This window comes from Suncus etruscus, chromosome 14 (genome assembly GCF_024139225.1).
Source record: "Suncus etruscus isolate mSunEtr1 chromosome 14, mSunEtr1.pri.cur, whole genome shotgun sequence".
Lineage (NCBI taxonomy): Eukaryota > Metazoa > Chordata > Mammalia > Eulipotyphla > Soricidae > Suncus > Suncus etruscus.
This window is the reverse complement of record NC_064861.1, coordinates 85,004,181-85,027,062: the sequence shown is the minus strand read 5'-3', so window position 1 is coordinate 85,027,062 and position 22,882 is coordinate 85,004,181. Positions and strand designations below refer to the sequence as shown.

General features: G+C 52.7%; 3 protein-coding genes across 4 annotated transcripts; 1 reads left to right on the top strand and 2 right to left on the bottom strand.

The window, feature by feature from the left end:
• Positions 1-502: 502 nt before the first annotated feature.
• Positions 503-3,581, bottom strand: MIA (MIA SH3 domain containing). Its single transcript, XM_049787223.1, has 4 exons — positions 3,439-3,581; positions 3,211-3,344; positions 844-954; positions 503-526 (listed from the first exon to the last, which is right to left on the bottom strand). Exons 1-4 carry the CDS (start codon positions 3,563-3,565, stop codon positions 503-505), a joined length of 396 nt encoding a protein of 131 aa, XP_049643180.1. The 5' UTR covers positions 3,566-3,581.
• A 6,053-nt stretch (positions 3,582-9,634) lies between these two features.
• Positions 9,635-17,019, bottom strand: SNRPA (small nuclear ribonucleoprotein polypeptide A). Its single transcript, XM_049787204.1, has 6 exons — positions 16,786-17,019; positions 14,129-14,301; positions 13,100-13,279; positions 11,364-11,537; positions 10,943-11,031; positions 9,635-10,021 (listed from the first exon to the last, which is right to left on the bottom strand). Exons 1-6 carry the CDS (start codon positions 16,856-16,858, stop codon positions 9,862-9,864), a joined length of 849 nt encoding a protein of 282 aa, XP_049643161.1. The 5' UTR covers positions 16,859-17,019; the 3' UTR covers positions 9,635-9,861.
• A 1,445-nt stretch (positions 17,020-18,464) lies between these two features.
• On the top strand, positions 18,465-22,298 carry ACTMAP (actin maturation protease). 2 transcript variants are annotated; one of them, XM_049787198.1, is made up of 6 exons: positions 18,465-18,799; positions 20,712-20,780; positions 21,063-21,187; positions 21,325-21,454; positions 21,539-21,609; positions 21,955-22,298. In XM_049787198.1, exons 1-6 carry the CDS (start codon positions 18,480-18,482, stop codon positions 22,275-22,277), a joined length of 1,038 nt encoding a protein of 345 aa, XP_049643155.1. In that variant the 5' UTR covers positions 18,465-18,479; the 3' UTR covers positions 22,278-22,298. The 2 variants fall into 2 exon arrangements, with proteins under 2 accessions (XP_049643155.1, XP_049643156.1); XM_049787199.1 differs by lacking the exon at positions 20,712-20,780.
• Positions 22,299-22,882: the final 584 nt, after the last annotated feature.

Here is a 22,882-nt window from a genome sequence, read left to right as displayed (position 1 = left end):
AGCAACCCATATGGTCTTCTGAGCCTGCCAGGAGCGATTTCTGAGTGCAGAGCCAGAAGTAACCCCTGAGCACCTCCAGGTGTGACCCAAAAACCAAATCACCCCCCCCTAAAATACTCGGCTTTGCTATTTGACTTTCTCATTATCTGATTGTTTCATTCCCCATCGTTTTACAGCTAGTTCTTCAACTCTTTGAACTAGAAGAGTCTAGTTTTCCCAATTGGAAATGTTTCTCTTATTCCTTCTTCTCTTCCGACTCTATGTGGTACCCAGCTGGAAACGGAGTTGGACATCAGGGAAACACTGCCTAGCAACCGCTGACGTCACACAGGCAGACAGTGTGCTGATTGGCTGGACTCGGAACCTGGGGCACTAGTGCCTTTGGACCTTCCCACTCCACCACAAAGACCACAGACACCCGCAGTTTGCACTTGGCTGATGTATTTGCATGAAACCAGCGGGGAGAAAAACAGCAGAGACAGCGGTAGGCTGGTGGAGCTGTTCACTGGCAGTAGAAATCCCATTTCTAAAAGAGAAAAGGGAAACAGCGTGGGGTGGGGGTGAGGGTGGAAACTGGTGGTTAAACCACAAAGAATCTCAGCAAAAGCTGATTTCAGCAAAGGTTTTAGCAAGGGCTATATATATATTTATATATAGACAGCAGCCAGGACTAGATCTGGCCACACAAGTGTTATGCTCTGAGTTAGGCAATTATTCCCAGAACACACAGCTAGGCTGACGGGCACTAAGGGAAGGAACACTTTTGCCATCATCACAACCAACGGGGTCTCCTTCCTGATTCCCACCATCTCCCGTACCCCCAAAATAAAGCAAGGCACTCACATCAGTCTTTACTTCTACGTTGCCGGGTTTTAGGGTCTGGTCCTCCCGTACAATGCTACTGGGGAAGTAGCCTAGGCGTGCAGCCGCGTCTCCATAATACTCTCCTTGAACCTGGGAAAGAAGAGTTAAAAGCTGGGTCTGGGGGACCAGAGCGGTGGCATTTGCTTTGCACGCTCTAACCTAAGACGGACCACAGTTCGATCACCCAGTGTTCCATATGGTCCCCCAAAGTCAGGGATGATTTCTGAGCCCATAGTCAGGAGTAACCCCTGAGCGTCACGGGGTGTGGCCCAAAAACAAACAAACAAAATAAAAGCTGGGCCTGGGAAGATGGGAAGTTTCTTCCTGCTGAAAACCTTCCTCACGGGGCCGGGCGGTGGCGCTGGAGGTAAGGTGCCTGCCTTGCCTGCGCTAGCCTAGGACGGACCGCGGTTCGATCCCCCGGCGTCCCATATGGTCCCCCAAGAAGCCAGGAGCAACTTCTGAGCGCATAGCCAGAAGTAACCCCTGAGCGTCACAGGGTGTGGCCCAAAAACCAAAAAAAAAAAAAAAGAAAGAAAACCTTCCTCACACCACATGAATGGTTCCTTCCTTTTTGTTTAAATCATAGCTTAAACAGACCAGCTCTAGGGCCCGAGTGACAGCACAGCAGTAGGGCGTTTGTCTTGCATACAGATGACCCAGGATGGACCCAGGTTCAATCCCCTGCATCCCATATGGTCCCCCACCCCCAAGCCTGCCAGGATGATTTTATTTTTTCAGGAGTGATTTCTGAGCATAGAGTAACCCCTAAGCACAGCCAGGTGTGACCCAAAAATTTAAAAAATTTAAAATTTTTTAAAGTAATTCTCTGGTAGAGATTGTGGGGGCAGGGGAATACTACTTGACTAGCCTGCTGCCAACTGTCTTTCAGTTCCTCAGCACTGCTTACTACCCCCAAAGACCACCAGGGGTCACTTGTTAGCAGAGAGCCAGGAATAGCATGAATACTGCCACAAAGGAAACAACCTCCCCATGCAATTCCCAAAAAAAGGGCCTAAGAAATGCTTTCTTCAACCCACAGGTCCCATCCTCTTCAGTCCAACAACCAGCATGGCCCCAGGAAACTCTAACCAAGCTGCTGGAAATCAGATCAGCACTGGATGCATGCAAGGCAAGCACCTGCACACTGTACTAGATCTCTCTGACCCTCTCAGTTACTTTTTTTTTTTTTGGCCACACCCAGCAATGCTCAGGGGTTACTCCTGGCTGTCTGCTCAGAAATAGCTCCTGGCAGGCATGGGGGACCATATGGGACACCGGGATTCGAACTAACCACCTTTGGTCCTGGATCGGCTGCTTGCAAGGCAAACGCCGCTGTGCTATCTCTTCAGGCCCTCTCAGTTACACAATGGTCTCCACGCACCACCAGGGATCATTCCTGAAGCCAGGAATAACCCCTGAGCACTGCCTCATGTGGCCTAAACACCATCCAACCCAAAATATAATTCTCCCTCTTTTTTTTTTGGTTTTTGGGCCACACCTGGTGACGCTCAGGGGTCACCCCCGGCTATGTGCTCAGAAATCGCTCCTGGCTTGGGGGACCATATGGGACGCCAGGGGATCGAACCTTGGTCCATCCTAGGTTAGTGCCACCACTCCAGCCCCAAAATGTAATTCTCTATCAATCTCAATTTCTCAAATATTCTGGGGCCAGGGGCCAGTGCTGTGGTACTAGAGGTAAGGGCCTGCCTTGCAAGTGCTAGGGTAGGATGGACCGCAGTTCCCCAAGTCAAGTGTGACTTCTGAGCGCATAGCCCGGAGTAATCCCTGAGTGTCAACGAGTGTGGCCCCCCCCCCAAAAAAAAAAACAAACAAAAAATCTGGGGCCAGTGTGATAGTACAGTGGGTAACATGCCTTGTATGTGGCCAACTTGAGTTCTATTTCCAGCATTTTTTTTTTTTTTTTTTTTTTTTTTTGGTTTTTGGGCCACACCCGGCTGTGCTCAGGGGTTACTCCTGGCTGTCTGCTCAGAAATAGCTCCTGGCAGGCACGGGGGACCATATGGGACACCGAGATTCGAACCAACCACCTTTGGTCCTGGATCGGCTGCTTGCAAAGCAAACACCACTGTGCTATCTCTCCGGGCCCTATTTCCAGCATTTATATGTTTCCCCGAGCACCTCAAGGATTCCCAAGTTCAGAGTAAGAATTTGGGACACCTGAGGCCACCCGCGGTGGCCCAAACTCCCCAGGCCCCCAAAATACAAATTAGAGTTGACTTCTAAAACAATTCCAGCTCACCCCTTCAACCTCCTTCGTTAGATGGAAAGTGAGGGGAACACCCAAGCCCCTCCCCTTTACTCTCCCACTCCCTCCAGACTCACACTGCCTCCCCAGAAGAGTCGCCCTCGGCCCTTCAGCTTGGAGTACACGTACACAACCTGGCCCCTGTGGATGGTCAGGAAGCGGCAGTCAGGGGCTGGGTAGTCCTGCAGGGCCACCGCCATGGAGATGGGATCTGGGAAGGATGAGAAGGGAATGGGGAAATGGATAGCGCCCTACATGCAGGCCCACTCCAACCCCCCACCCGGGCCCCTAGCAACCCCTCTTACAGCTGCATTCTTGGTCTGCACACATCTTCCGGTCGGCCAGTTTGGGCATGGGGTGGCCCCCATCACTAGGCCCGGGGCAGGCAGACAGCAAGATGAAGACGCTAAGGAACACCAGTGACCAAGTCATGGTGGACGAGGAGCAGGAGTGACCCAGGAAGGGGATGGGGGGCTCCGATTTCCACAGGCCGCCTTTTCTCCTGCCCAACAGGGAAATCTGTGTTGCCTTGGCCCCGCCTTAAACCCCTGGCTCAAATTTAGCCCGCACCCCCCCCCCTTGCACCCCTGACTGCCTGGTCAAATCCATTTCAAGGACAGAGTGAGGGCTGACCGCTCAGGTAAATGCCCAGATGGGCCCCATTCCGCTTGGGCCCTTTCCAAGCAGCAGCAGTTCTGAGCCGGCTGGGGTGCCTGGGCCCCATGGCTGGCCCCTCCAGGGACAGAATCCGAGAAGCCGGTTGGAAAACTTCCCCCTGGAATTTCCTGAGCGGAGGGCAGAACAAGGCAGTCCTTTGAGTGAAGGCATGCCCCCACCCTGGCCCCAAGTCCTGAGAACGTATTCTGTGGGGCTTTAAGCGACAAAGGCCCATCCAGAATCACTCATGAGCCCTCTTCTGGCTGGGTGTCCCTGGCCAAGACATTTCTTCTTGTAGACTCATTATGTGGACCTGGGTGGAAAAGAGGGTTGGTCTACACCCAACAGTGCTCAGGAGCTATTCTTGGTTCTGTGCCCAAGGGTTACTTCTGGAAGCTGGAGAGATAGCATGGAGGTAAGGCATTTGCCTTGCATGCAGAAGGATGGTGGTTCGAATCCTGGTATACCATATAGTCCCCCGAGCCTGCCAGGTCGATTTCTGAGTGTAGAGCCAGAAGTAGCCCCTGAGCACTGCCTAGTGTGACCCAAAAACCAGAAAAAAAGGGGGTTACTTCTGGCAGTGTTTAGGGGACCTATGAGGTACTGGGAATTGAACCAGGGTTGTCCTTGATCACATAGCATGTAGAGCATATGCTTGGCACTCTGCCAACCTGGGTTCCATTTCTGGCATCCCATATGAGCTCCCAAGTCTGCCAGAGTGACATTTTTTTGGAGGGGGTGCTTTTGGGCCTCATCCAGTGACGCTCAGGGGTTACTCCTGTCTATGCGCTCAGAAATCGCTCCTGGCTTGGGGGACCATATAGGACACCGGGGACTAAACCCAGGTCAGTCCTGGGTCAGCTGTGTGGAAGGCAAAGGCCCTACCTTTGCGCTATTGCTCTTGCCCAATTAAAAAAAAATTTTTTTTTTTTGGGTATTGGGGCCATAGCCAGCTATGCTCAGGGCTGACTCTTGGCTCTGTATTCAGGGGTCACTCTTGGTAATGCTCAGAGATCTGAAACATGCCAGGGATCAAACGTCATTCAGCTACATGAAAGGGAAGCACCTTACTGGCTATACTATTTCTCCAGCATTTTTGTGGGATGGGGGTTGAACCAGACCTGGTGATGCTGAGAGCTTAGCTATTTTTGGCTCTGCATAGGGATCACTTTTGGTGGGACTTGGGGGACCAGGTAAAGTCCCAGAGACTGGCTGCATGTGAGGCAGGTACCCTCCTCAGTATATTATCTCAGGCCCTGGTCCTTTTTCTTTTATTTTTGTGGGGCCACTTGCCAATGCTCAGGGGTTACTCCTGACTGTGCACAGGAAGATTTCAGGTAGGCTTGGGGACCCTATAGAATGCTGGGGATCAAAACCAGGTAGGATGCATGAAAGGCCAGCACCATATCCATTGTTGTCTCTCCAGTATGGATACTCTGCACTAGCACATGTGGGAATATCAGAATCCCCTTCTACATGGGAATGGACACAAGTTATAATACTGTCCAGGGGCCGGAGAGATAGCATGGAGGTAAGGCATTTGCTTTTCATGCAGAAGGTCGGTGGTTCGAATCCCGGCATCCCATATGGTCCCCTGAGTCTGCCAGGAGCGATTTCTGAGCAGACAGCCAGGAGTAACCCCTGAGCGCTGCTGGGTGTGACCCAAAAACCAAAAAAAGGGGCCGGAGAGATAGCACAGCGGTAAGGCGGTTGCCTTACATGCGGAAGGTCGCTGGTTCAAATCCCGGCATCCCATATGGTCCCCCGAGCCTGCCGGGGGTGATTTCTGAGCGTAGAGCCAGGAATAACCCCTGAGCATTGCTGGGTGTGACCCAAAAACCAAAAAAAAAAAAAAAAAAAAAAGAAAAAGAAAATACAGAAACCTATAATACTATCCAAATTGAAGGTCAGAAGGCAGGGGGCTGTTTGGCTGCATGACTTGTTCAGTCCATGTTACTATGAGCATAAGAACTCACCTTGCTAAGATCATTTCTAGCTCAACCACCTTCCAGTCATAATTCTGTGGAGGGAGGGGATCAAAAAGACTAGACTCAGGCTTGTGGAAAGAAGGGTTCGTGGGGAGCTTCAGCACCAGGTTCCAGAGGGGTAGTACAGCTCTGTTCTACAGTCACCACCTCAGGGAAGCTTTCCATGATCACCCCAATTACTGTTGTCCAGTTCCGTCACCCATTGTTGTATAACATGGTCCAGAGGAGACATTTTCAACTAAAATAGTCAAGGTTTCCCAGTGTGAAAGCCATATATATTTGAGAAGAGCTAGACTTAATTTTACTTACTTTTTTGTGGGGGAGGTTCACACAGCATTGCTCAGGGGTTATTCCTGGCTCTATGCTCAGGAATTACTTCTGGTGGGGCACAGGGATGCTGAAATGGTTTTCGGGCCATACCCAGTGACGCTCAGAGATTACTCCTGGCTATGAGCTCAGAAATCGCTCCTGGCAGGCTGAGGGAACCATATGGGATGTCAGGGATCAGCACATGGGTCAGCCATGTGCAAAGCAAACACTCTACTCGCTGTGTTAACACTCGGCCCCAATCTATCCCCTTGCTACTGGTAGTGGCAATAACTGGGGGGGGGGGGGGAACTTTGAAGGTGAAGAACCCCGATCTATAGTGTGCCATGTTGCCAGTTTGGGGGTGGGCGTGGGTACTGGATCTTTGCATCCTTTCATGTCTTCAAACACTTTTCTTTCTCCTGATCTCACTGGAGATCAAAATCAAGATTTAAATACTCAGTTGTGGCGAACATGGCAGTTTACCAGACACCCTTTTTTTTTTTTTTTTTGGGCCACAATCGGTGACACTCAGGGATTACTCCTGTCTATGTGCTCAGAAATCACTCCTGGCTTGGGGGACCATATGGGATGCTGGGGGGATCAAATTGCAGTTTGTCCTAGGTTAGTGCGTGCAAGGCAAACGTCCTACTGTTTGTGCCACAGCGCTGGCCCCTACCAAACACCTTTAAGGTAGAAGAGGCTAAAGGTGGCAGGGTGCGGGAGGGAGAAATTGGCTGAGGGAGGGAAGAGGATGGTGAGGAATGGGAGCACTAGTGGTGAGATTGGGTACTGAAATATTAAAGGCCTAAAACTCAAATATATATATAACTTTGAAAACCAGTTCTTTAAAAAAGTCGAACTATGTTTAGTAAGTTATAGTGGGTGTACTATTGGGGGGGGGTCAAGGGCAACAAGCTCAGGGAGATCAGATAACAGGATGAGTGAGGATTGATCACATACAGAGCAAGGGCCTGAACCCCTTCCTCAGCCTGTAGTTTTTGTTTTCATGTCACACCTGACTGTGCTCAGAAATCATTTGTGGCAGGCTCGGGAACCATATGGGATACCAGGGATCCAGAGTTTGACCCAGGTCCATCCCAGATCGGCCACATGCAGGGCAAATGTTCTACCACTGTGCTATGTCCAGCCCCCATACAACTTTTTTTTACAGGTGCTGGGCATGGAACTCAGGATTCATACACATGCCTAGTGCACCATGTATCTAATCCAGTGGGGTCTTCAAATTATGGCCCGCGGGCCACATATTGTATTTGTATCTGTTTTGTTTCTTCATTGCAAAATAAGATACATGCAGTGTGCATAAGAATTCGTTCGTAAGTTTTGTTTTTACTATAGTCAGACCCTCCAATGGCCTGAGGGACAGTGAACTGGTCCCGTTTAAAAAGTTTGAGGACCTCTGATCTAATCCATTTCTCAGCTAGGACCCCATTGGAAGTAGAAGAGCAAACTTGGTGTTTTGGTCCACACTAGCAGTGTTCAGGATCTCTACACTTAAGAATCACTCCTTGTGGGCTCAGGGGACCAAACGTGGGTCAGTCCTGTGCGAAGTCAGTATCCTTCTTGCCGCACTATTGCTCCAGCCCAGCATCTGGACTGATCAAGTTGTCTGTTGTCACCACCATGACTTGCCCTAAGTAGCACATCCAACATCCGAACTCAGCAGATGCTGAACTGATTGATTCAGAAGTGCATGGCAGTGGGTGTGCTGGCTTGCTAGGAAGTGAAAAATGACCAGAGGGACTCCTCAAACCTAGCAAGGTGAAACTCAGCACAAACATCAACAGTGCTGGGAACAGTTGGAAAATCCCCCAGACACCAAGAACCACTTCGTGGTGGGGGGAGATGTGTCTGTAACCAGCTTGCTCTTTATGTGTCTGTAACCAGCTTGCTCTTTATGTGTCTGTAACCAGCTTGCTCTTTAATGCACCCACCAGTCCCAATCTTCCAGCAAAGATGGTACTAGGGTCTGACTTCATCACTTCCAAACCGTATGCGTCCTGTTTTTTTGGGTCACACCCAGTTGTGCTCAGGGGACTATATGGAGTCAGAGACTAACCCCAGGACTAGCTGCAAGTCTCCTCCCCAGCTCCAGATGCACTTTTTTTTATTTAATCTTGGGTCCCACCTGGCAATACTCAATACTCCTGGCTCTACACCAGAAACTATTCTGGCGGTGCCCAGAACCATATGGAATGCCGGCGACTGAAAACTGGTCAGCCACCTACAAATAATGTCCTATGGCTCTGGCCCTGCCTGGGAAGAACTGAGCAAGGCTGTCTTAGAACCACAGCTTAATTGGGGCTGGAGCGGCGGCGCAAGCCGTAAGGCATCTGCCTTGTGTGTGCCAGCCTAGGATGGACCATGGTTCCATTCCCTGGCAGACCATATGGTCCCCCAAGTCAGGAGCAATTTCTGAGTGCATAGCCGGAGTTAACCCCAGAGCATCACCTGGTATAGCTGAAACATAAAACAAAACCCCACAACTTAAGGTATTCATGAATTAGAGATGGCCTGTGATATTCCCCTACCTTCAGCTTGTGCTGTTAGGGATCCGATTTAGGGCCTTGTAGGGGTGACTCACATCCTTGGTCTGTATTCTTGTTCCCCTCCGATTCTCATGACTGGGCTCACGTGCACACAAGCATGCATGCCTGTAGCAGCACTTCCTGCCCAGCACCGGCCCTTCAGCTCTGTGGCTCACAGCGGCTGCCACTCTTTGCACAGCAGGGGGTGCCAGACAGCAGAACTGCCTGCCCTGCTCAACCTGTGCGTGCAGCAGCTCCAGGGACTGTGCTGTGGCCTGGGCCTTGCAAGTCGGTTCTCAAAACCACTCTACTGGTTTCATGAATGGTTTAATTTTTTTCTTTCTTTTTTTTTTTTAGTGGGGGGAATAGTGCATAGGGTTACTCCTGGTATTCAAGAATTACTCTGTGGTGGTGGTCAAGGGACCATATATGGTGCTTAGAATCAAACCCAGGTCGTCCACCTGCAAGGCAAGCACCCTGCCTGCTGTATCTCTCCAGCCCCTAATTTTTGTTTCTATGTGAGAAAGAGTCATTGAGCCAGAAACCCTGTTCAGAGATGACTGGGGAAGGTTCCCCCTTGATTCTCCTTATCTAGTTTCTGAGACCACATTCTTCCTTCTTTCCCCTCCAGCCAGGCACAGAAGAACTTGTTTCCAGCTGCTGCCTGTGAAGTACAACCACATCTTGTTCCAGGCTCAGGTCATGAGTGTCCCAGGTACGACCTATCCAATAATTTAGAGCTGAGCGACATTTTGCCAAACTCTAGTCTGCACCCCAACAGTGCCAGCAAATTGGGGCAATCCCTGCACAGTCCAGTCTGCTGACCATGCTTTGGCAGCCTGGGTTTCAATTCCCTGCCTGAACGCTGACTGTGATGAAAGAGCGGCCCATCAAAGCAGGAACGATGACATCAGCTCGGACAGCACAGCACTGTCCCCTATATTCCCCCAAGGTTGCAAATGTTGAAGTGCAAACGGAGAAGACAAGGAAGAGACCGAGGATTGTGAAAAACCAAACATCAACACAACACTTTAATTCCGGCCTAACAGCGCCAGGTGCAATGTCTGGGGACAGACTCTGGGTACAATGCTGTGTGACCACACACTCGCACACACAGCTCCAAGAAGGCCCCTGAGGGGACTTACCTTCAGGGGGCTGAACCAAAGGGGGGAAAGGGAGGCCCCCAAATAGGGGGACAGGGACAGGCCGGGGGAGGTGGGGGAAGGTGCTACTTCTTGGCAAAGGAGATCTTCATGGCATTGTTCTGGGTGATTTTGAAGCCCTGCAGAGCATCGCGGGCAGCCCCGGCCTGCACCTCGTTGTCAAACTCCACGAAGGCAATGTCATGCCGCCCGGGCACCAGTCGCACCTCCTTGAAGCCAGGGAACCTGAAGGAATGACAAACCCCAAGGATTCAGACAGGAATTTCCCCCAAACATCCTGGCATCTGGGGGTATCATGTGATGCAAAGGACAGCCCCAACCCCCAATTACCCAGTTCTGAACACACAAATATAAGTGATTTCACACAGTTAAAAAGCACATCAGACACCCAGAACCTAGCTCAACAAGCAACCCTGGGCTGCAGCCGAACCGAGGTTGGTCAAGTGCAAGACAAGTACTACTTGTACAAGTACACTGTACTACTGCTCTGGTCCCTCACCAGTGTTATGAAATAGCAATGCCTGAGCCACAAAAACAAAAACAGGCTCCCCCCACCCTTTGCAAGTCCCCTGAGCCCCACAGGAATGATCTCTGAGCAATCAAGATTAATTCTTGAAGCCTGCCTGGGGTGTCAGGGAGACAGCTCCAGTGACTGGCTGGAGTCATATCTGCAAAGGGCCCAAGGCTGATGGGCAGGAATTTCTTCAGGGTCTATAATCAGAAATAGAGCCACTAGGGGAGTCGCCTGGCTCAAACAGAGAAGTGACTGAGGCAACACCACTCCCAGTTTAATGGCCAAGTCCCAGTCCACGGTCAAACGCCCCACCACTCAACTTTGGGCCACACTGTGTCCAGGGCTCAATCCTGGCAGGCTTTGGGGACCAAATTTGATCCTAGTATTTGAACCCAAGTGGGTTGTAAGACGAGTCCCCTCCCCACAGTACTCTCTTGCCAGCACCAACACACTTACAGTCTGAATGTGCCCACCTTTCAGTGATGTCTTTGTTTCACCACTGTTCACCCACACCCACTCCCCAGTTCTAACTAAAGAGGGGCCCAGGCCCAACTGACAAGACACAATCAGAATGGCCCGGCTCCTTTCACAGCTGTGTGCCCATCTGCAAAGCTAAGCCCTGCCCCACATACTGGTTGAAGAGCATGGACAGCATGAGCTCGTTGGTCTCTTCAGGCAGGTTGGTGAGGAACAGGATGTGATTGGGTGGGTTTTCGGAAAGCTGTGGGACAGAAACGGGGGCGTATGATTATGGGGAAATACAGGAAACCCAGTGGGCATTCCCTATGCTCCTGCATGGCAGGCCTCCCTCAGCGCCTCTCAACTTCAGAGCGTAAGTTCCTGAATGAATGAAAATGAACAGAGGGCGGCCACACCCTGCACCCATCCTCCCACCAGCATCCTAGTTCCCCTGGATTTCTCAACTCCACTCAACTAACGTAGCTAATCTCCCTGCAGCATCTCTAGGATGCTGATGTGGAAATCCCACCCGCACCCCTTTTCTGTGATAGTGTTAACATGAGACCCAGGGCAACCTCATGACTAGACACTTACAGGCTGGGCAGGTGGCATCTGCCCCGGCATGAGCTGCTGGGGGGGCATGGCTCCCGGGGGGAGCTGGCCCGGTGCAAGGCCTGGAGGCGGGATCATGCCAGGAGGTGGCATGTATGGAGGCTGGCCTGGCATGTGGTGCATGATGCGGGGTGCCTGGGTCATGGGCGGCATGCCCTGCAGAAAGAAAAGACAAGGTTAGAGGTACACAGGCAGGAACACATGGGGTAGGACTCAAATAGAAACAGAATCTAAGAGATGATGGAGGCCAAAGGCTGTCACAAAACCACCACACAAAAATTCAGCATCGAACTAGCATTTAAAGAAGCTCTCAGGGTCGGAGAGATAGCATGGAGTCAAGGTGCATGCAGAAGGTCTGTGGTTCAATTCCCAGCATCCCATATGGTCCCTTGAGCCTGTCATGAGCGATTTCTGAACAGAGTCAGGAATAACCCTGAGTGCTGCTGGGTGTGACCCAAAAACCAAAAAAAAAGAAGCCCTCTTTTTGGTTTGGGGGCCATACCTAGCTAGGCTCAGAGCTTATTCCTGGCTCAGTGCTGATAGGACATAAGGGACCATGTGCAGTGCCATGGATTGAACCCAGGTCAACTGTATGGCAAGCGCCCTGCCCACTGTACTCTGGCCCCTATTTATCTTTTGTGGTGAGGATCTTCACCCTTTTGTTTGCTGTTATATCCTTGCTCTAGCAGCCAATGCCTGACACATAATAGTAAACTTTGGGGTGGGTGGGGAAGACGTCACGGATTGATCCCAGTGACTGAACCTTGAACATGCAAAGCATGATGCCATTACAGCCACATGCCAACGGGGGAGGGGAAGAATAGGGAGGCAGGTGTTGTTTCTATGGCTACTTGGACACACCTTTTGTTGGATCACCTTTTGTTGGATTGACTCCTTAGAGCTCCTTTTACATCTACTTATTTACTATTTAAATAAGTCTACTTATTTATTTACTATTGTTGGGGAGGGATTATTTTTAAAAGACCACACCAGGTGGGGCTCAGGAACGAACGCCAGGTCAGCTAGGCCAGGGCCCTTAAGCTAGCAGCCAGGGGTAGCTTGGTAGCGGCTGTACTACCTCTCTGGCCCTATTCATCTATTTGTTAGCATATGGAAGTAAGACGGGACATCCAGTTCTCGTACAGGATTAAATTCAATTATTGCTCTGAACTGATGGCTAGGAGGTGCTTATGAATCTACCAATGAATTCATTAAAAGACACAAATTGAAGCTGAGAGGCAGGCAGAGAGCATGGTTCCAAGTCGAATTACCTCTCCCCAGCTATAGGCAAGCTCTACAGGAAAGGGGAGGGCCCGGAGTCAGTGACCGGCTACTTGCCTTGCCCCCTGCATATTCAATGGGCAAGGTTCCAGCCCAAAGCCCCAATGGGTGCGTGTGCCAACACTTTCAGATATTGCTAGCTGGGAGCCATCGCCAGCTCAATGACAATAAAGACCAGGGAAAGAGGTTGAGAGCGCTCGACTTGTTCAGCACATGCTCTGCATGCAAAAGCCCAGGATCACATGATCCCGGAGCAACGCTCAGCACAATAGTTGTCCCTGAGCACCAGCTAGTGTGGCCCCAAATATAGAGAAATAAAAAGGAAGAAATAAATGAGGGGAAGTGGAGCCTAATCCCTGATGACACTCTCTCCACCCGTCCCTCAACCCCCAAGTCAGGTCATGGTGATGAGGAATGGGGGGTGGGACCTGGCTTACCGGGACTGGCCCCTGAACACCACCCACTACGGCGGTGCCCGCCCCGCCCTGCACAGCCTTCTTGGCTGATGGGGTGTCCTGGCTCTTGGGCTTTCTCTTCTCCCGCTTGCGGTCCCGCTCCACGAAGGTGCCCTTCATCTTGGCGATGATATCAGAGTCAGTCTTCGCATACTGGATGCGCTGCAAGCAGAGAGCAGAAGACTGAAGGGAGTGGACTCCAGACATCCTCTAGCCTCTATGTCCCTGCCAGTGAGATGGGAGCAGGGATCTTTCCCATGCCCAGGGAAGGAGCAGGGAACACAAGGAGAGGCCCTGGCCAGTGGAAAGCAGATGAGGACTTTGACAGAATCTCCAGGCACATGGGTATGCGACATGGTCCAAGGGACAAAGAGTGGGGTGTTGGGTAAGAGGGTGACCAGAATGATCGTATGCCTGGTAATACTAAGGGTCCCTCCCAGCAATTATCTGGTAATTGGGGGGCTCCAGGGATCAAATCTGGACCTCCTACATTCAAGCACATGTTAAATGAGCTGTAGGTTCTGGCCCTGACTTATGGCTTTTATTCATGGAGACTATCCTCCTAGCAGTGATCATGAGTTATGTGGACTTGGGAGCCCATACTGGACGCTGGGGATCAAACCCAGGTCAGCAGTGTATAAAGCAAGTGCCTTTACCTGCTGTACTATCACTCCAATGCCAGGAGTGAGCCATGGAGGCCCAACGGAACCTGGGCCTCCTCTCACTCACTTCATTAACTGTCCACACCCAGTCCTCTCCTGCCTCTGCACCGACCTGGTCCCAGCCCATGGAACCCAATCACTTCCCCTATACAAAGGCTCACTCAATACGCCATTTCTACCAGGCCCTTTTCTCCCTCTACCTTCTCCTCCATCTTTCCTCAACACCCAAACTAAGATAAGTGCCTCATCAAAGTCTCCCCACCCCTCATCCCCCCCTTTGCTTAATTCCTCATAACAGCCCTGGCCCCTCTAATGACAACAAGAAAGAGCCCCCCTGCCCAATGCTCACCATGGGCTTGTCGTAGAAGGGGAAGCCCTGCATGGAACGCAGGGCATTGGTGGCACTGCTGACCTCCTTGAAGATGACAAAGGCCTGACCTCTCATCTTCAAGCTCCGGGACACCAGGATATCCAGGATCTGGCCAAACTGGGAGAAGATGGCGTACAGGGACTTCTTCAGCTCTGCAACAGGGAGACAGCAGGCCCTTGGGTGACCAGAGCTCTTAGCACCAGCTACCCCTTTCAGCAGAAATCGCAGTCCACAAGAGAATCTCCGGCCACATGCCCAGGTCAGCAGTTATTCTAGGGCCCAGGAGTCCTGCCACCGGGTGGGGGGGGGGGGTAGGACACGACACGAATGACAACGTGACAGGGACAGAGCAGAAGGTAGAGCTCACAGGAACTTCTCAGCATTGTCATTAACACCTAGAAACAGGCCTGAGTGACACCATCCAGGCTTGTATCTCCAATGCCATCTCTTCCCTTTGGCCACCTCCATTCAGTCACTTCGGCCGTCCACAATAAACCTACCTGTGATCTTGCCTGGGTGTGCTCCCAGCTGCTGAGTTGACCCTGGCTGCCTCTGCAGTCACCTAGGCCAGGCCTCAGCCTAACGCCACCACCTCAGAGGCCTACCTGCAGCAGCCAAGTCAATGCCCTGGCAGGCTCTTCCTCCTCTTCCTGCCACTGCCTAAACCTACACACACCATTCATCACGCACATAGCAACCGTCTGCTCACCAGCTTCTCCCCAGCACTGCAGGGAGGGCACCATTAAGTGCTTCATGGAAATAACATCCTGCAACTCAGAAACAGCCCATGAAAGATCGGGAGGTGGGGGTTACACAACAGTGATTGAGGGCTTAAGGTCCAGTTCTGAGCTCAGATCATAAGGGTGTGAGGCAAGCACCTTACCCACTTCCTGGGTTCCTAGTAAATCAAACCGATATGGAAACCGGCTCTGAAAGGCTCTGCAAATAATCCAGGAGTCGCCGCCCACAGTTACTGGGACCATAGACCAAGGAGTGCTGAGATTGGGGGCCAGGACCCAAGGCCTCTGCACCCTGCACCACCACTCCTCACAGCTAAACAAAAGTGGCCAAATCCTGCTGAAAGGATTCTCCACAAGGCCCTTGCTCACAAGAGAAACTAGGGGCCCGGAGAGAGTTCCTGCTTTGCAAGCGCTAACAGTTCCGAGGTTCAAATTCCTGGTGCCCTGACTCTTGCAAGCCAACTGTCTGGAAGTCCTGGTGCCACAGGTAGTTTCAGGTCACAACAAAACCAGACATGAGTGAGGCACCTCCTCCCCCCAAAAGCATATCAACTAAGAGATCCCCTGGCAACTGTCCCAAGAGTTCACTTTTACCAACTGCTGGATGCTAAAAGCAGCAGCAACATATGAAGATTTAGTTCTCATAACATCCATGCAAATAACCTGCCCAGTTTCCATTCCAGTATAGTAACTGAGGGGCTGGTGACAGATAGCACAGCAAGGAAGGCACTTAGGCTCCAGCTCGCTAACCTTGGCACCACATGGTTCTTTGAGCATAGCTGTGTTTTATACCCCCACACCCCCAAGTATAACTGACATTGAACTTCTGGGAGACAGCTCAAAGGGCTGGTGTGCACTCTGCATACAGGAATCCTAGAAGTGATCTCTGGCATTCTGTGGCCTCCAAGAACCACCAGGAATGACCCGAGAGCAGAGACAAGAGGAAGTCAGAGCACCACCTGGTATGGCCACCAAAAAAGGGGATGGGGGGCTGAAATGACAGTATACTTGCCTTGCACACGGCTGACCTGGGTTTGATCCCCTGAACCCACCAGGGGTGATTCCTGAGAGCAGAGCCAGAAGTAACCCCTGATCACAGCCAGGTGTGAATCAAAATTAAAAAAAATGGAAAAGAACTCCACTCGAGCCACCTGCTTAATGCTCCCACATTCAAGTGCTCTACAACTCTGAGCAAGCAGTTACCCCCATCATCTAAGTCTGAAGCCCAATTTTCAGTACTGGGGGGGGGGGGGCTCCAACTCTAGCTGAGCAAATCTTGGTCCATAACACGCCCTGGTAGTCTCAGTCTCCAAGCTTTGGGAAACGAAAAACATGGATTCTGAGCTTCCGGCAAGTCCTGTTAGAACGGAAAAGTCAGTAAGAGTTAAAAAAGCAGCGGCGGGGGCGTGGTGTGTGTGTGTGAGCCCCCAAGTTTTGTTTGCTCCGTCCCTATTTGGAAAATTTAATTTGGGAAAAAAAAAGTTTCTCAGTTTCGGAGATTTAGGAAAAAATAACGAATATGACTTTCCAGGTCCTTGGAGAGGAAATGAAAAAAATCAATCAACCAAGGCACAGCCAAGGAGGAGGATGCAGGTGGGCGGGAGGGGGAGCGTCCCCCGAAATCCAGGGGGCAATCAGGAGCTTGTTCCTGCAAGGAAGTGGGGGGGCCAAAGGCTTCTTAATGGACCCGATCAACGGTGATCAGGACTAGGGACTCAGTACAACGTGGGACGAGCTGGGAGAGGGGAAAGGCAGAGGGGGGTCCATCCGGCGCGAGAAAGGCTCCAACAGATGGGGCTGGAGGGCAACGGGGAGAGGAGGACGCTGGGAACGGAGACGGCGGGGTGAAGAGGGGTGCAGGAACACCTGGAACTCGCCCACCGCCCCCCGTCTCACCATCCTTCTTGATCTTCTCGTTGAGGTTGTTGATATAAATCGTGTGGTTGGGGCGAGTCTCGGGAACCGCCATGGAGTGAGACGCGAGGAAGGACCAAAAGGAACTGCAGCACCGCCGGGTCCCCTCAAATGTCTTCTCTTACTGTACGCGAGGAGGATCAAGTGGCTGCTCAGGAATCCTCCTTCGTGGCGGGGAAGAAAGGAGGGAGAAAGTTAGACCCGAAAGCGAGCGCTCACCCCGCTCCTCCTCCTCCTGCTCCTCCTCCGCGTGCGGCGGGCACTCTCGAGATGTGGACTACCACTCCCAGGACGCATCATGCGGCCCGTAGGCGGGACTTCCGCCAAATGGAGAATCCCATTGGCTCACACCCTCCAAAGCGGGCGGCCGGGAGAAAGAACCCGGTTGCCTCCTCCGCGTGGTGCCGGGAACTCTCGAGAGACGTACTACAACTCCCAGGATGCTTCACGCGGCCCGTAGGCGGGGCTCCCGCCAACGGCGAATTCCATTGGCTCACACGCTCCAATGAAAGAAAGAACCCGGATGTCCATGCCAGTTAAGCAAGAAGGAAGGCCCTGGCTTGCTTCTCTCATTGGAATATAGTTTCCCCACGTTAGATGCGAAAGGATTCGGAGCTAAAAAGTTCCATTCGAAGGCCTCCAGCACTTTCTTAGCTCAGCCAAAAGAACCACAAATTCCCACAAGCGGAGCTTACTTTCTCAATCGGGTACCGATTACAAAGCGCTCAGTCCTGGCCCCGCCTTTGTCTTCCCCTTAGCCAATCACCGCGTAGAAGCTGGCTGTAGCAGCCAATCAGATTTGGTCTCGTCCGAGCCAATCAAAGTCAGCCTTGCATTCCCGCCTAGGCAAAATAAGGCCCGCCTCCCGGGCTTCCGACCAATAGGGAAAAGCCACGCCCCTTACGCTGCTCTCGCCAATCGTGACTAGGTTCGCGCTGCCGCCACTTCCGGAGACCGTCATTTTTTTTTTTCTTTCTCCATCTCAGGCGCCCGCGCTGTCACGTGACCCCGCGGGGCGGGCCCGAGCGGCTCCTCTCCCACGTGACCCGGGCAAGGTGGCGGCGGCCATTTTGCGGGGTGGCAGGCGCGCCTTGCTCCCCCACGCTCCGACCTCGCCTCGCCCCCTGCGCCCCGCAGGCGCCTCCGCATCATCTAGCTCTCAGCTTTCCCAGGTCTGAAGAAGACCTGTTCCTGTTAAGCCCGCCGATTTCAGGGCCTTCTCCACAAACGGACCGCTTTTCCACCACCCCTGGTGCCCTCTGACCTCTTGACCTCTGAACTTTGAACTCAAAGGTCAGCTCCAAGTGTTTGGACTCGGGGCACTGGAATGTGGGGGAAGAAGGGTTGAGTCGAAATCTTGGGGTTTCTCGACCCGTGCTTCTAGGCGCAGATTTTGCACAAACCTCACAAATTTCTGTGCTTTAGGATCCCCGAGTGAACCCCATCTTATACTTGACACCTCTAACCCGGAAGAAAAAGTGGGAGCAATTTCAGCTCCTTTCAGAGGTTGGCGCTAGTTGCTATTCCCATCACTTACAGATGACACCCCTGATTCTTGACGATCTCATTGTCCGACCCCCAAATTCTAGAACTCAACTCTAATCACCTCCCACCAGAAGATAACTTTTTAGACACTTCCCTCTGGAGTTCTTTTCTAGATGCCATAGAACCCCAAAATGATCTCACCATGCACTCCTCAAAAGCCCCCAATCCTTCCCCCAGGAGCCCCTGCACCCCAGGCCCCTACCATTCCTCCTCCACCATCTCTCCTCCCCCCAGATACCTCTGATCCAGCTGTCCCACCTCCTCCCTCTGTTCTTGAGGTCACTATTCCCCCACCCCCACTGCCTCCTCCACCCCTAACTATGGGGGTTGCTCCCCCCCATGTTTTCGGCCTGGAGAAGAGCCGGCTTCTGAAGGAAGCCTTGGAGAAGACGGGCCCGCTCCCTGGAAGCAAAGAGGACGTGAAGAGGCTCCTGAAGCTGCACAAGGATCGGTAGGGTCCCCTGTCTCACTCTGTCTCACTTCTGTTATGGTGGCTCCTTTGCTCAGGGCTTACTCCTGGTTCTGGACTTAGATATTACTCCTCGTGGTACTCTGAAGTCCTGGGAACCAAACGTGGATAAACATATATATAGGACTTACCATACTGTCTCTCTGGACATGCCCCATCTGTTTTAGGGGTGTTTTGTTGTTTTTTGCAGGGGAAGGTTGGTGGCCTCAGCCCATGATACTCAGGGCTGACTCCTAGCTCTGCACTCAAGGATCACTCCTGGTGGGACTTGGGGAACCCTATGAGGTGCTGGGAATTGAAACTAGGTCAGCTGCTTGCAAAGCAAGCACTTTACTTGCTGTGCTAATTCTTTGCCTGCTCCCCTTTTTGTCTGTTATGGCTCTCATATGTTCCCTGACTGTGGTGGATTAGACATTAAACACCCACTACAGCCTGGGAGGCCCCATAGCGTGCTTGTCGAACCATCCTTAGTATATGTGACTTACACTGGGTGTTTAACTCACAACATCACAAGCAGGTGCTTGAAGCCATGGAGCTCTCCCTGCAAATCTTTATTTTTTTCTTCTTTTCATTTTTTTCTGTTCGACTTTTTTTTTTTTTTTTTTTTTTGGTTTTTGGGCCACAGCCGGCGGTGCTCAGGGGTTATGCCTGGCTATCTGCTCAGAAATCGCTCCTGGCAGCCACGGAGAACCACATGGGATGCCGGGATTCGAACCAACCACCTTAGGTCCAAGATCGACTGCTTGCAAGGCAAACGCCGCTGTGCTATCTCTCTGGCCCCTCTGTTAGACTTTTAATTACTGTTTTTATTTTGTTCGTTTGGTTTTTTTGTTTGTTTGTTTGTTTTTGGGCCACACCCGGCGGTGCTCAGGGGTTACTCCTGGCTATCTGCTCAGAAATAGCTCCTGCAGGCACGGGGAACCGGGATTCGAACCAACCACCTTTGGTCCTGGATCGGCTGCTTGCAAGGCAAACACTGCTGTGCTATCTCTCCAGGCCCTGTTCGTTTGTTTTGGAGTCATACCCAGAGATGCTCAAGGGTTACTCCTGGCTCTGTGCTCAGAGTATGTTTAGGGGATATGGGAAGCCCACTGGTGATCAAACCCGATCGGCTGCATGCACGGCAAATGCCCTGCCCATTGTACTATTTCTTCACGTCTCTTGTCTCACAGATATTTCTTTTACCAAGGGTGGGGGAATATTGCATGGAACGGCTTGGCAAGGCAGTCAGTAGTCAAGAGACCCCAGAGAGATCAGAGGAAACCCCAACCAGGCTTGAGCTAAGGCTGTGGAGCCCTGGTTTCATGAGGACATGCGCTGCTGAGGGGAGTGGGAGAAGTGGCTCCCAGATGTCCAGAAGAAACATCCAGCTCCCCAAACAAGTTTCTACTCAGCTCCAGATGGCAACCTGGGTGCACCCCCCCTATGGAATTAATTTGCAATGCCTAGCAGTATGCGCTGTTTTCTAGTTTCCATGGCTGAGTTCTCTCAAGGACTATCCTATCCAGTAGGAGCTGTTAAAAAATCCAGGCCAGCCAGAGGCTATCAGAGAGGAACTGGTAACCCACGGTTCAGAAGAGGGGGGACTAAAGGGGCCTGAGCAGGGAGGCTTTTCCTAGCACATGACTGACCTGAGGTCAATCCCCAGCATTGCATCGTTTCTGAGTCCACCAGGCATGATCCCTGAGTGCAGAGTCAGGAGCAAGCCCTGAGCACGGCTGGGTGTGGCCTCCAAGCCAAAACCACAAAAGCAGTTCTATGTAGGCCCTGATGACTGCACATGGACAAGTGGGGGAGGAAGACCTTGTCAGTGACAGTGGCTGAGACATCCTCATGTCTCCTGCGTCACCACTCAGCACTGGGCTCCCAGCCAGACCCAGGATGCTGTGTTCAGTTTCAGGAATGACCTGCAGTGGACTCTCTTCTGCGCTGACCTGCCGTCCCTCATCCAGGAAGGCCCCCAGTAGGTGAGGGGACCAGGGGGAGGGGACCCCTCAATATATGCCCTGTATCCCCACCCAGGAGAGGGGATGGGAGTGCAGGGCGAGCCTGCACTTTAGCAGCTACAAAGAATGAAGGAGAGTGTAAAGGCACCACTCTGAGTAATGCTGGTGATGGCCCAGCCCCTCAGAACCCCACTCCACCCCCAGCCTTACAGCCAGGTCCCCACACTCCAGCCTGGGAGGGCCAGGTGAGGGGTGCTGAGGAGATGCCCTCAGATTGAGGGGCTGGCCTGTCTTCACAGGTGTGGGCTGGTGGCCTTGTGGATGGCGGGCGCCCTCCTGGTGCCCCCCAGTGGCGTCCCCCTGGAGAGACTGGTACAGGTAGCCCGGGAGAGGGGATTCACTGCCCAGGGGGAGATGTTCTCTGGTGAGTTGCACTCAATGACCTTCAAGGGGCTTAGGGAGGCTTGGGGAGGCCAAGGGGACTCCTTGTGCTTGTCTCCCTCCCCAATAGACTAGCATGTTGGGGCTCACCCTCTCTGGGCCCCTCTGCCCATCTCACAGTGGCTGACATGGGCAAGCTGGCCCAGGAGGTGCTGGGCTGCAGTGCTGAGCTGCTCCGCGGTGGCCTGGGTCCCCCAAACCGAGACCGCGTCCTGCAGCATCTGCTCGCTGGACACCCGCTGCTCATCCCGTATCCAAGGCTGGGTATAGGGGGGCAGAGGGGAGCAGGGAAAAGGGGACTGTTCCGCAGCTTTGTCCTTGACCCCAACACCAGCTACGATGAGGACTTCAACCATGAGCCGTGCCAGCGGCAGGGCCACAAGGCCCATTGGGCAGTGAGCGCAGGTGGGTATGACCCCCCAGGTCTTCCTCCTGACCCCCACATCCTCACCACTGAGGCCCTCCGTCTGCCCTCAGGGGTCTCAGGCACTCTGTATGCCCGGACTTCCCCATCTTTCTCTGGAAGTTGGGGACACAGAAGCTCCCAGAGCTGCCCACCTGGCAGTGCCCCTTGCCTCAGGAGTGGCTTATGGCATCTCCCCCATCCCACAGCAGCTCTTGGCCCCCTCAGCCTCCTGCACCAGCTGCTGTAGTGCCCTCCTGGAGAGAGTGTCCAGCCTCTTCTACCCGTGTCTCTAACAGGGACCAAGGGGCGTCTGTAGGCCTCACTTGCAGCCTTTCCTCACCTAGGCGTCCTGCTGGGAGTGCCCAGAGTGCCAGACTTGGGCTATACCGAGGACCCCGACCTGCCCGGCCTGTTCCTGCCAACACCCGGCACAGACCCTCCACTCCCACCCCTGCCAGAGGATGAAGGCCCTGGCCTGGTCTACCTACTAGCCAAGCAGGGCAAGAGCTGGCATTACCACCTGTGGGACTACGAACACGTCCGTGATAGCAACCAGCAGTTGACTGACTTCTCGCCTGCCAGGGCTGCTGATGGCCGCATGTATGTGGTGCCCGCGGGCGGGGTTCGGGCTGGCCTTTGTGGCCAGGCCCTGTTGCTTACACCGTAGGGCTCCAGCCTCTAGCCTGCTACACCCAAGATGCCACATGTTCAGAGCCCCTGAATGATGGGGGAATCTCAGAACCTCCAGCTAGAAAGCCTTTAGGGGTGTCACCTGCCCCCTCACCCCCCATCCATTCTCAAGCCTTGACTTCATCCTGGTTTCCTGATCCCAAGTATTAAGTGCTCTCTGACCCACCCTTGCCGAACCCCTCCACATGTGCCTCCACTCCAGCTGAGGCTGCAGAAACAGTGGGACAGTTTGGGGAGCCCCTGTCCCCAACCCCTCAGTACCCCACCTCCACCCCACCCCCGGGTATTAAGCACCCGATGTATCCTCCCTCACTCCCCCACCAATAGTAAGGCTCAAATCAGGAGCTTGGAGCCCACGATCCCCAGATGCCAAAGGAAAGCTCCACCAAGCTGACTTCAGTTGTGCTGTTTATTGGGGGGGAGGGGGGGGTCTCGGAAGGCACTGCAGCACCATCTTGCCCTTTGCCCCCCACATTCCTGTCTACCAGTAGCATCCGGCTATATAAATAAGTACAAAGATGGGCAGTAGAAAATGGACCCCCCCCCAGTCCCTCCCCTGGGCCAGTTATGGGGTCTCGAAGG